This window comes from Cherax quadricarinatus, chromosome 28 (genome assembly GCF_038502225.1).
Source record: "Cherax quadricarinatus isolate ZL_2023a chromosome 28, ASM3850222v1, whole genome shotgun sequence".
NCBI lineage: Eukaryota > Metazoa > Arthropoda > Malacostraca > Decapoda > Parastacidae > Cherax > Cherax quadricarinatus.
The window spans coordinates 19,863,056-19,877,055 of record NC_091319.1 but is presented as its reverse complement, the minus strand read 5'-3'; the positions used below and the strand labels follow the sequence as shown (position 1 = coordinate 19,877,055).

Here is a 14,000-nt window from a genome sequence, read left to right as displayed (position 1 = left end):
ATAACCCAAAAAATCCAAAGTGCTATACTGTGCTTGTAGATACAATGCGTAAGAATACCTGTTGGTTCACAGTGGCTCTTTCTGAGACAGAGAGAGAGAGACAGAAAGAGACAAGCAGACTGAGAGACAGATAAGCAGAGACAGAGATGCTGATGCTCATCAAATGTCATCCCTCATCTCAACTTATCACTGCACCATGCCAGCACTCATCAAATGTCACCCCCTTATCTCATCTTATCACTGCACCCTCCCAGGCACTAATCAAATGTCACCACTTATCTTATCACTGCACCCTGCCCTTGTCACTGACACTTGTCTTACATCATGCTTCAGGGGAACTTATTCTTCTTCTTCTTCTTTTCTTTCAACACACCGGCCGTATCCCACCGAGGTGGGGTGGCCCAAAAGGAAAAACAAAAGTTTCTCCTTTTACATTTAGTAATATATACAGCAGAAGGGGTTACTAGCCCCTTGCTCCCGGCATTTTAGTCGCCTCTTACAACACGCATGGCTTACGGAGGAAGAATTCTGTTCCACTTCCCCATGGAGATAAGAAGAAATAAACAAGAACAAGAACTAGAAACAAAATAGAAGAAAACCCAGAGGGGTGTGTATATATATGCTTGTACATGTATGTGTAGTGTTACCTAAGTGTAAGTAGAAGTAGCAAGACATACCTGAAATCTTGCATGTTCATGAGACAGAAAAATGGACACCAGCAATCCTACCATCATGTAAAACAATTACAGGCTTTCGTTTTACACTCACTTGGCAGGACGGTAGTACCTCCCTGGGTGGTTGCTGTCTACCAACCTACTACCTAGGTTCTTCTTCTTATTATTATTATTATTATTATATACTCCCGTGTATTCAAAACATTGCTGGGACCTATATATATGTTTTATATATTCCTAAACAACAGTAAATGACCAAGGTAGGTGTAAATGTCCACCTGTCCGTGTGTTTGTGATAATTTGAGTACAATTTCAGTACCTAATATTAGTGTTAGAACAAAGATTGGTTATGAAATGACAAGAACTACTCTAAATTGTAATTATCAGAAGATAAAAATTATACAAAATAATATAAAAATGAGAAGAAAAAAAAAAAAAGGTATATCAGCAACACTTCTGCAAGTGCAGGACTCCACTTTGCCGTCAGGTGAGCATTAAGTTTTGCAGCCTCATATCTTGGTAAGTACTGACCCTAATTTTTTTCATTTTAATCCTATAACACTTAGAAAAATGTTCTCTTTATTTCTATATATAAAAAAAATATTTTTTTATTTTTTCAAAATATTCGGGGCACTGGGCGAGGGAACATACATATACAGGAAGGCCCCACTTATACGGCGGGTTAGGTTCCAGGCTACCGCCGTAAAGCGGAAACCGCCGTAAAGTGGAACACCCTTTTTTTCCACTTACAAATGCATACAAACACTAGATAACAAGTTTACACTAACATATATTATGTTAGCAATAGAACCAGGCATCAAAAAACAATAAAAAAGTACAATACACACATAGTGCACTCATTACTTACCTTAAAATATTTATAGTCTTAATCTAGGGTGAGACAAGTAGTATTTATTGTAAGAAATCAAGTGTGGTATGTATTGTAATAGCCAGGCTACCTCACCAGGCCACCCCACCCACACATACTATTCTATGATATTTAAGCATCCCAGAGCGATAAAATGTATATACAGTTCACTCATTACTTACCTTAAAATATTTGTAGTCTTAATGTAGGGTCAGGAGTAAGTAAATGAGATAAAACGAATAAATGAGAGAGAGAAAGAATGAGTACATGAGAGGTAACAGGCGCAGAGTTATGTAAACAAACCAGGCTCCCACATCTTATATTTATGTTTATTTATTCTATTGTGGGGTGTATTTATCATCTTTTTATGTTATGTATCGTGTTTATTATATAATTTTGAAAAAAATATCATGGCTGGATTAATGAATATGTGTATATTACCGTAATATACGACATTTAATGAGACTCGGTGACTATTGTTATTATGGCGTCACTTGTGGAAGTCGTCTGCTCACATCTCACATTTATGTTTATTTATTCTACTGTGGGGTGTATTTATCTTATTTATATGTTATGCATTGTGTTTATTATATAATTTTGAAAAAAATATCATGGATGGATTAATGAAAATGTGTATATTACCGTAATATACGACATTTAATGAGACTCGGTGAGTATTGTTATTATGGCGTCACTTGTGGAAGTCGTCTGCTCACATCTCACATTTATGTTTATTTATTCTACTGTGGGGTGTATTTATCTTATTTATATGTTATGCATCGTGTTTATTATATAATTTTGAAAAAAATATCATGGATGGATTAATGAAAATGTGTATATTAACGTAATATACGACATTTAAATGACTCGATGTATGTAAGTTTATTTAGGTACAGGTATACATAAGTATAATTATCAGAGTATATATAAAATATGAAATAACTTTTAAAAACATTTGAAATTTTGGAGTTTCCAGACAAAATGGAGAGACTTAGTGCTTACTGAGCTCATGGAGAATGTAAACAAACAGGGTGGGGCACGGTGACCGTATTAGAAAGTCAGGTGGGGGGAGCCGTATAGTGAGTTTTGGTCATAATTTGAAATGTCCGTATTAGCGGAACGCCGTAAAGTGAAACGCCGTAAAGCGGGGCCTTCCTGTATACGTTAGGTTAACATCCAACAAGCTTATGTGAGCATGTTAGATCAGAGTGAGCAGAGGCAAGTGGTCTTTGTGATCTGACATGCTATTGGAGTGTGAGTAGCGTAACGTGAAGGGTTTCGGAAAAATGGTTAGCTAGACTTCAATCATGGAATTGGGAGGTACAGAGCATGCACTCTAAAGGAGGACTGAGGATGTTGCGATTCAGAGGGCCATCTGAAATGTGACATCAACACACTTCTGGCAAATAAATATTGAATGAATGACAGTGAATGAGTTTCCTCTCTTCAGGGCTCGCCCTACCTCTGGAAGGTAGCAAGTGCGTTTTAAAAAATCAACATTCCCCAGATTATAATATGGGAAAGCAAACCTCTAACCTTGTGTTTGCTTAAAAATAGTGAATTTGAGGCATTTTCAAGGATGGTTTTTATGGTTTTATTGGCTGTTTCTTAGTACTGTTTGATAGAATGGAAGACATACCACTGTAATAGAGATAATTTTGATTCGTATCAGCATCAGAAATATCTCGAAATATTTGATTTTTGACTATTTTCCCGAGGATGATTAAGCTCCCCATATAACTCCTGTTTTATGGGTTTTTACTAGGTACAATTCAGTTACTGGGAAGCCATAAACCATGAGCAATCATTCCTAGTTATATCTTATTTTCTGAGAAATAGGGTAAATCTTTGATTCTTTGTTTAATAATGAATTAAAAAATGAGGGCAAGTGTGATATAAAGAGGCCTCAGTAACGTGATTAATGAACAGAGGACATGTTACTTTAGTGTCTGGAAAGTCTACGTGTTTTTTATTTTAATTTTGTGTAAAATTAGCCAAAAATACTAACTTCTGTGCACTTTGTAGGTTAGTTCTGATAGTTGAACAGGTGATTTCTTGTGCTCAATCAATAAAATGAAAGGCATTCTAGCAAAAAAGTTAAGAATTTGGCCAAATTGGGTAATGGAACTGGCTTCATATAGGTTTCAAGTGAGTAAAATCCCAGATATGTAAATTATTCCCAGACTGCCAACTTTGTGTCTGCATAATTCCCTAAGTTTTCCATTAAATTTCGTATTTTTGGTGTCATTACCTTTGGAAAAGACGTTCTACCAATTCAGAGATTAAAAAAAAAAAAGAAGCCATCACTGATCAATTTTAATTCTGAGGCTTCCAACAGTGAAAGGGTTCAGGGGACAGCATTTCACAGTTTGTTCAAATGACAGATACGGTCAATCAGGTTCAAGACACAAATTTTGTGTCCACATGCAATTACTGCTCTTTAGAAAACATTCAAAACATTTTTTAACACACTGGCTGTCTCTCACAGAAGTAAGGTGACCTGTAAAAGAAGAAACACTTTCACCACCACTCGCTCCATCACTGTTTTATCAGAATCAAGCCAATACTACAGTTCAAAACTGCAAATGTCCCCACCCCTCTTTAAGATGGGTGGAGATATTTAGGGATATTGTGGGGATAGTAAAAATACTGTACCATGAAATATACTATGTGACCTAGCAATTCTCAATTGTGACACAAATGATCTGTGTCACAAACAGTAAAATTTGTCCTAAAAAATTAACTGCAGTTAATTAAAGTGATTGGCACACAGGTGTACTAGTTACAAATTAATATAGTTTAATGGAGATACTAATGGTAACAGATGAGTAGATGTCTGTTATATTCTAACAAATCTCTCAAAGTCCACCATCCTTTCCCCAGCATCTCCCAATAAGATTTGAATATGCATGCAACTTCAGAGAACAATACAGGGCAAGGCTCAGAATTAGCATACATCTCAAGAACTCAAAACAATATCTCAAAGAGAGTAGGTTCATTCTTAGCTACTTCATGCAGTAAGTTTCAACAAATCACACTCCACTATTGCTATGCATAAGATGACAATTATAAGTTTCAAGTAAATTCAAAGATGTAATTTCAATTAATGATATGGCATTTGTATGGAAACCACAAAAAAAAAAAATCATAGTAGGAAGCTTACCTTGGCCCATTCATACAGTTCAGTAAAAAGTTTAGTGGAGACATCTGCTAAGCCAATGGAAGCCACAGTTCCTCTGCTCACAGCATCCTCTAGACCTTGCCACATTGGTTCCAGGCTCTCTAATGTTGCATCATCACTAACATCCGGTGGTGTTACAATAACTAAATCAATGCAAGGTAAATCCAGACCTGTTGAAACTGAGGTATTTAAAGAATAAAAACATTAATGGGTGGTTGGGGGGGAATATGATACATACAATCATTACAAAAACTTTTTTTGTTATGCAAGATACATTTTTGCCAAGCTTAACATTGCCAATGTAATAAATACTGTCAGAAAGAAATCTTAATTACATAACCATTCTTTACATGCACATTAAAGAATCTGCCACAATCATATCAAACAAGAGAACAGCTCATGAAAATACAGCCCTGGGATAATAAATAATACAACATTTCTTTCTTTCTTTCAACACACCGGCCGTATCCCACCAAGGCAGGGTGGCCCAAAAACGAAATTTTCTCTTAAATTTAGTAATTTATACGGGAGAAGGGGTTACTAGCCCCTTGCTCCCGGCATTTTAGTCGCCTCTTACAACATGCATGGCTTACGGAGGAAGAATTCTGTTCAACTTCCCCATGGAGATAAGAGGAAATGAACAAGAACAAGAACTAGAAAGAAAATAGAATAATACCTAGACGGGTGTGTATATATATGCTTGTACATGTATGTGTAGTGTGACCTAAGTGCAAGTAGAAGTAACAAGACATACCTGAAATCTTGTATGTTTATGAGACAGACAAAGGACACCAGCAATCCTACCATCAAGTAAAACAATTACAGGTTTTCGTTGTACACTCACTTGGCAGGACGGTAGTACCTCCCTGGGCGGTTGCTGTTTACCAACCTACTACCTAGAATAATACAACATATCTGTGGATATCTATTATAGGTAGTAGGCTGGTAGACAGCAACCACCCAGGGGGGTACTACCGTCCTACCAAGTGAGTGTGAAACGAAAGCCTGTAATTGTTTTACATGATGGTAGGATTGCTGGTGTCTTTTGTCTGTCTCATAAATATGCAAGATTACAGGTACGTCTTGCTACTTCTACTTACACTTACGTCACACTACACATACATGTACATGTTTATTTATACACACTCTTCTGAGTTTTCTTTGATTTTATCCTAATAGTTCTTGGTCTCATTACTTTTCCTTTTATATCCATGGGGAAGTGGAATAAGAATCTTTCCTCCATAAGCCATGCGTGTTGTAAAAGTCAACTAAAATGCCGGGAACAATGGGCTAGTAACCCCTTTTCCAGTAATAATTACTAAAAAGAATAAGAAGAAAACAGTCAAAGTGGGAAGTCTGAATGTGCGTGGATGTTGTGCAAATGATAAGAAAAAGATGACTGTGGATATTATGAATGAGAGGAAGCTGGATGTCTTGGCTTTAAGTGAAACAAAGCTGACGGGGGTGGGAGAGTTTCAGTGGAGAGGAATAAATGGGATTAGGTCAGGGGTTACAAATAGAGTTAGAGCTAAAGAAGTAGCAGCAATAATGTTGAAGGATAAGTTATGGCAGGAAAAGAAGGACTATAAATGTATTAATTCAAGGATTATGTAGAGTAAAATAACCGATGGATGTGAAAAGTGGGTTATAGTAAGCGTATATGCACCTGGAGAAAAGAGAAGTGTAGAGAGAGAGAGATTTTGGGAAATGTTGAGTGAATATGTGGGGAGTTTTGAACCAAGTGTGAGAGTACTTGTGGTTGGGGATTTCAATGCTAAAGTGGGCAAAAATGTTGTGGAGGGAGTAGTAGGTAAATTTGGGGTGCCAGGGGTAAATGAAAATAGGGAGCCTTTAATTAAGCAATGTGTAGAAAGAGGTTTGGTAATAAGTAATACATATTTTATGAAGAAGTGGATAAATAAATATACAAGGTATGATATAGCATGTAATGCAAGTAGTTTGTTTGATTATGTATTGGTGGATAAAAGGTTGATGGGAAGGCTCCAGGATGTGCACGTTTATAGAGGGGCAACTGATATATCGGATCATTATTTAGTTGTAGCTACAGTTAGAGAAAGAGGTAGATGGGAAAAGAGGAAAATGGCAACAACAAGCAAGAGGGAGGTGAAAGTGTATAAACTAAGGGAGGAGGAAGATCGGGTGAGATATAAGCAACTATTGGCAGAAAGGTGGGCTGGTGCAAGTATGAGTAGTGGGGGGGTTGAAGAAGGTTAGAATAGTTTTAAAAATGCAGTATTAGAATGTGGGGCAGAAGTTTGTGGTTATAGGAGGGTAGGTGCAGGAGGAAAGAGGAGTGATTGGTGGAATGATGAAGTAAAGGGTGTGACAAAAGAGAAAAAGTTAGCTGATGAGAGGTTTTTACAAAGCAGAAGTGTTATAAGAAGAGTAGAGTATATGGAGAGTAAACGAAAGGTAAAGAGAGTGGTGAGAGAGTACAAAAGGAGAGCAGATGATAGAGTGAGAGAGGCACTGTCAAGAAATTTTAATGAAAATAAGAAAAAAATTTGGAGTGAGTTAAACAAGTTAAGAAAGCCTAGAGAACGAATGGATTTGTCAGTTAAAAACAGAGTAGGGGAGTTAGTAGAAGGGGAGATGGAGGTTTTGGGTAGATGGCGAGAATATTTTGAGGAACTTTTAAATGTCGACGAAGAAAGGGAAGTGGTAATTTCATGCACTGGCCAGGGAGGTATACAATCTTTTAGAAGTGAAGAAGAACAGGATGTGAGTGTGGGGGAGGTGCGTGAGGCATTACGTAGAATGAAAGGGGGTAAAGCAGCTGGAACTGATGGGATCATGACAGAAATGTTAAAAGCAGGGGGGATATAGTGTTGAAGTGGTTGGTATTTTTGTTTAATAAATGTATGAAAGAGGAAGGTACCTAGGGATTGGCAGAGAGCATGTATAGTCTCTTCATATAAAGGGAAGGGGGACAAAAGAGACTATAAAAATTATAGAGAAATAAGTTTACTGAGTATACCAGGAAAAGTGTAAGGTAGGGTTATATTTGAAAGAATTAGAGGTAAGACAGAATGTAGGATTGCCGATGAGCAAGGAGGTTTTAGAGTGGGTAGGGGATGTGTAGATCAAGCATTTACATTGAAGCATATATGTGAACAGTATTTAGATAAAGATAGGGAAGTTTTTATTGCATTTATGGATTTATAAAAGGCATATGATAGAGTGGATAGGGGAGCAATGTGGCAGATGTTGCAAGTACAGTGGACCCCCGGTTAACGATATTTTTTCACTCCAGAAGTATGTTCAGGTGCCTGTACTGACCGAATTTGTTCCCATAAGAAATATTGTGAAGTAGATTAGTCCATTTCAGACCCCCAAACATACATGTACAAACGCACTTACATAAATACACTTACATAATTGGTTGCATTCGGAGGTAATCGTTATGCGGGGGTCCACTGTATATGGAATAGGTGGTAAGTTACTAAAGGCTGTAAAGAGTTTTTATGAGGATAGTGAGGCTCAGGTTAGGGTGTGTAGAAGAGAGGGAGACTACTTCCCAGTAAAAGTAGGTCTTAGACAGGGATATGTAATGTCACCATGGTTGTTTAATATATTTATAGATGGGGTTGTAAAAGAAGTAAATGCTAGGGTGTTTGGGAGAGAGGTGGGATTAAATTATGGGGAATCAAACACACCAAATGGGAATTGACACAGTTGCTTTTTGCTGATGATACTGTGCTTATGGGAGATTCTAAAGAAAAACTGCAAAGGTTAGTGGATGAGTTTGGGTGTGTATGTAAAGGTAGAAAGCTGAAAGTGAACATAGAAAAGAGTAAGGTGATGAGGGTATCAAATGATTCAGATAAAGAAAAATTGGATATCAAACTGGGGAGGAGGAGTATGGAAGAAGTGAATGTTAACACTCTTATATGGGTGTGAAGCTTGGGTTGTGAATGCAGCAGCGAGGAGGCGGTTGGAGGCAGTGGAGATGTCCTGTCTAGGGGCAATGTGTGTGGTGTAAATATTATGCAGAAAATTCAGAGTGTGGAAATTAGGAGAAGGTGTGGAGTTAATAACAGTATTAGTCAGAGGGCTGAAGAGGGGTTGGTGAGGTGGTTTGGTCACTTACAGAGAAAGGATCAAAGTAGAATGACATGGAGAGCATTTAAATCTGTAGGGGAAGGAAGGCGGGGTATGGGTCGTCCTCAAAAAGGTTGGAAGGAAGAGGTAACGGAGGTTTTGTGGGCGAGGGGCTTGGACTTCCAGCAGGCGTGCTTGAGCGTATTCAGTAAGTGTGAATGGAGATGAATGATATTTGGGACCTGACGATTTGTTGGAGTGTGAGCAGGGTAATATTTAGTGAAGGGATTCACGGAAACCGGTTATTTTTATATAGCCAGACTTGAGTCCTGGAAATGGGAAGTACAATGCCTGCACTCTAAAGGAGGGGTTTCGGGATATGAGCAGTATGGAGGGATATGTTGTGTATCTTTATATGTATATGCTTCTAAACTGTTGTAGCACCTCTGTAAAAACAGTGATTATGTGTGAGTGAGGTGAAAGTGTTGAATGATGATGAAAGTATTTTCTTTTGGGGGATTTTCTTTCTCTTTGGGTCACTCTTCCTCGGTGGGAGACGGCCAACTTGTTGAATATGTATGTATATATATATATATATATATATATATATTTTTTTTTTTTTTTTTTTTTTTTTTTTTTTTTTTTTTTTTTTTTTTTATTATCACACCGGCCGATTCCCACCAAGGCAGGGTGGCCCGAAAAAGAAAAACTTTCACCATCATTCACTCCATCACTGTCTTGCCAGAAGGGTGCTTTACACTACAGTTTTTAAACTGCAACATTAACACCCCTCCTTCAGAGTGCAGGCACTGTACTTCCCATCTCCAGGACTCAAGTCCGGCCTGCCGGTTTCCCTGAATCCCTTCATAAATGTTACTTTGCTCACACTCCAACAGCACGTCAAGTATTAAAAACCATTTGTCTCCATTCACTCCTATCAAACACGCTCACGCATGCCTGCTGGAAGTCCAAGCCCCTCGCACACAAAACCTCCTTTACCCCCTCCCTCCAACCCTTCCTAGGCCGACCCCTACCCCGCCTTCCTTCCACTACAGACTGATACACTCTTGAAGTCATTCTGTTTCGCTCCATTCTCTCTACATGTCCGAACCACCTCAACAACCCTTCCTCAGCCTTCTGGACAACAGTTTTGGTAATCCCGCACCTCCTCCTAACTTCCAAACTACGAATTCTCTGCATTATATTCACACCACACATTGCCCTCAGACATGACATCTCCACTGCCTCCAGCCTTCTCCTCGCTGCAACATTCATCACCCACGCTTCACACCCATATAAGAGCGTTGGTAAAACTATACTCTCATACATTCCCCTCTTTGCCTCCAAGGACAAAGTTCTTTGTCTCCACAGACTCCTAAGTGCACCACTCACTCTTTTTCCCTCATCAATTCTATGATTCACCTCATCTTTCATAGACCCATCCGCTGACACGTCCACTCCCAAATATCTGAATACGTTCACCTCCTCCATACTCTCTCCCTCCAATCTGATATTCAATCTTTCATCACCTAATCTTTTTGTTATCCTCATAACCTTACTCTTTCCTGTATTCACCTTTAATTTTCTTCTTTTGCACACCCTACCAAATTCATCCACCAATCTCTGCAACTTCTCTTCAGAATCTCCCAAGAGCACAGTGTCATCGGCAAAGAGCAGCTGTGACAACTCCCACTTTGTGTGTGATTCTTTATCTTTTAACTCCACGCCTCTTGCCAAGACCCTCGCATTTACTTCTCTTACAACCCCATCTATAAATATATTAAACAACCACGGTGACATCACACATCCTTGTCTAAGGCCTACTTTTACTGGGAAAAAATTTCCCTCTTTCCTACATACTCTAACTTGAGCCTCACTATCCTCGTAAAAACTCTTCACTGCTTTCAGTAACCTACCTCCTACACCATACACTTGCAACATCTGCCACATTGCCCCCCTATCCACCCTGTCATACGCCTTTTCCAAATCCATAAATGCCACAAAGACCTCTTTAGCCTTATCTAAATACTGTTCACTTATATGTTTCACTGTAAACACCTGGTCCACACACCCCCTACCTTTCCTAAAGCCTCCTTGTTCATCTGCTATCCTATTCTCCGTCTTACTCTTAATTCTTTCAATTATAACTCTACCATACACTTTACCAGGTACACTCAACAGACTTATCCCCCTATAATTTTTGCACTCTCTTTTATCCCCTTTGCCTTTATACAAAGGAACTATGCATGCTCTCTGCCAATCCCTAGGTACCTTACCCTCTTCCATACATTTATTAAATAATTGCACCAACCACTCCAAAACTATATCCCCACCTGCTTTTAACATTTCTATCTTTATCCCATCAATCCCGGCTGCCTTACCCCCTTTCATATTACCTACTGCCTCACGAACTTCCCCCACACTCACAACTGGCTCTTCCTCACTCCTACAAGATGTTATTCCTCCTTGCCCTATACACGAAATCACAGCTTCCCTATCTTCATCAACATTTAACAATTCCTCAAAATATTCCTTCCATCTTCCCAATACCTCTACCTCTCCATTTAATAACTCTCCTCTCCTATTTTTAACTGACAAATCCATTTGTTCTCTATATGTATGTATGTATATATATATATAAATATATATATATTTATATATATATATATATATAATATATATATATATTGTGAGGGAAAAGTAGGTGTAAGTGGGGTTAAGGTTGTTCGGGCAACCAGGAACCATTAGTTACGTCGCGTGCACCCCCCCCTCCTCTCTGGCGGGCTGGGGCGAAACTAGTTCCTGGTGTCCGATTTGTTAGTTTCTACTCCTGGTAATATTGACCTTACCTGGTGTGGGTTGAAGTTTGGAGAGTCACTTCACCTCCACTCTTCTCCTAATCAGGTAGGCTGATATTCCAGGAGTATCACTGTTTGTTTCTTTATTTTGTTTGCTGGTTACCAGTAATGATTTTGGCATTTATCATTCTTTTCAATTCTTAAATGTTATATTATCATAACTATGGGTAACCAGTTTATTTTCTCTTATTTACCAGCTCTGTTCCTGGCGTGGTCTTCCAGGATAGACGCCAGATAAAGGAGCAAGACGTGTTAATAATACTTATTAACATTATTCTACTACCGGCCCTTACCTATTCTACTTGTTCTCCATCCAAGTGGTAGGAGATTCCAGAACATCGGATTACCATCTGCCCAGGATAACCTACATAAATAACATCAGAGGAACTATCCAGGGCCATACCTACTCCTGCCCAACTCAAAGAACTGAAGGCCATTTTTTTATTATATTAAAATTTTAAGTAAACTTCTCAAAAATCATTATTCTCATTTTTCCTAAGTTATTTCTTTATTTATTTATTTTTCCATTAATTTCTTTTGTTCAGTTGGAAGGCGTTCCACTGACAATGGCGACCTTGCCAGGATCCGACTCTTGAAGCAACATCGTCCTGATGGTTCAACTGGTTGTGAGTACAGGAAGGCCCCGCTTTACGGCGTTTCACTTTACGGCGTTCCGCTAATACGGACATTTCAAATTATGACCAAAACTCACTATACGGCTCCCCCCACCTGACTTTCTAATACGGTCACCGTGCCCCACCCTGTTTGTTTACATTCTCCATGAGCTCAGTAAGCACTAAGTCTCTCCATTTTGTCTGGAAACTCCAAAATTTCAAATGTTTTTAAAAGTTATTTCATATTTTATATATACTCTGATAATTATACTTATGTATACCTGTACCTAAATAAACTTACATACATCGAGTCATTTAAATGTCGTATATTACGTTAATATACACATTTTCATTAATCCATCCATGATATTTTTTTCAAAATTATATAATAAACACGATGCATAACATATAAATAAGATAAATACACCCCATAGTAGAATAAATAAACATAAATGTGAGATGTGAGCAGACGACTTCCACAAGTGACGCCATAATAACAATACTCACCGAGTCTCATTAAATGTCGTATATTACGGTAATATACACATTTTCATTAATCCATCCATGATATTTTTTTCAAAATTATATAATAAACACGATACATAACATAAAAAGATGATAAATACACCCCACAATAGAATAAATAAACATAAATATAAGATGTGGGAGCCACATAACTTGTACAAGTGACGCCAAGAATAACATTTTCTCTAATCTAACATAAGAGTAAATGTGTTACTGGGGGTAACTGTAGAAAATTATTCCTTTCGTATGTATGTAAGTAAGTTTATTCAGGTATACACAAATACAGTTACATAGATTATCATACATAACAACATACGTGTAGAGAACCTAGGATAACCCAAAAAAGTCAGTGTGACTTATTTCCATTGCCTTCACTCAGAGCTTCATTTCTTCTCAAAATGATGTTACATGAGAATGGGAGTGTTCTTCTTTATTAATTCTACTGTATCAATGTAGAGACAACCTGTACACAATGTAACTTGTACACAAACCAGACGTGTACACTTCGTTTGTTTACAAAACTTACCTTCGCCTGGTTTGTTTACATAACTGCGCCTGCCCCCTCTCATGTATTCATTCTTTCTCTCTCTCATTTATTCGTTTTATCTCATTTACTTACTCCTGACCCTACATTAAGACTACAAATATTTTAAGGTAAGTAATGAGTGAACTGTATATACATTTTATCGCTCTGGGATGCTTAAATATCATAGAATAGTATGTGTGGGTGGGGTGGCCTGGTGAGGCTATTACAATACATACCACACTTGATTTCTTACAATAAATACTACTTGTCTCACCCTAGATTAAGACTATAAATATTTTAAGGTAAGTAATGAGTGCACTATGTGTGTATTGTACTTTTTTATTGTTTTTTGATGCCTGGTTCTATTGCTAACTTAATATATGTTAGTGTAAACTTGTTATCTAGTGTTTGTATGCATTTTTAAGTGGAAAAAAAGGGTGTTCCACTTTACGGCGGTTTCCGCTTTACGGCGGTAGCCTGGAACCTAACCCGCCGTATAAGTGGGGCCTTCCTGTATAACATTTAAGATAGAAAAGGGTGAGTTAGTTGAGGTGTCAAGTCATTACTGGTAGTCTGGTTGACTTACCGTTGTTTGGTTCTAAGGTTCGGTTTAGAAGTTTACCTATTTGTTGGACCTGGGGAACTTTGATAATAACCACTCCTGTGTGAACCGTGGGTATTTTGCTTAGTGA

General features: G+C 38.0%; 1 protein-coding gene across 1 annotated transcript in view; it reads right to left on the bottom strand.

Moving 5' to 3' along the window:
* Window positions 1-14,000, bottom strand: part of Gclm (Glutamate-cysteine ligase modifier subunit) — a 79,518-nt gene that overhangs the window by 46,389 nt on the left and 19,129 nt on the right. Inside the window, exon 2 of the mRNA XM_070089447.1 lies at window positions 4,706-4,902. Coding sequence (XP_069945548.1) covers window positions 4,706-4,810 — 105 coding nt within the window. The 5' untranslated portion in view covers window positions 4,811-4,902. The remainder of the gene's footprint in view (window positions 1-4,705; window positions 4,903-14,000) is intronic.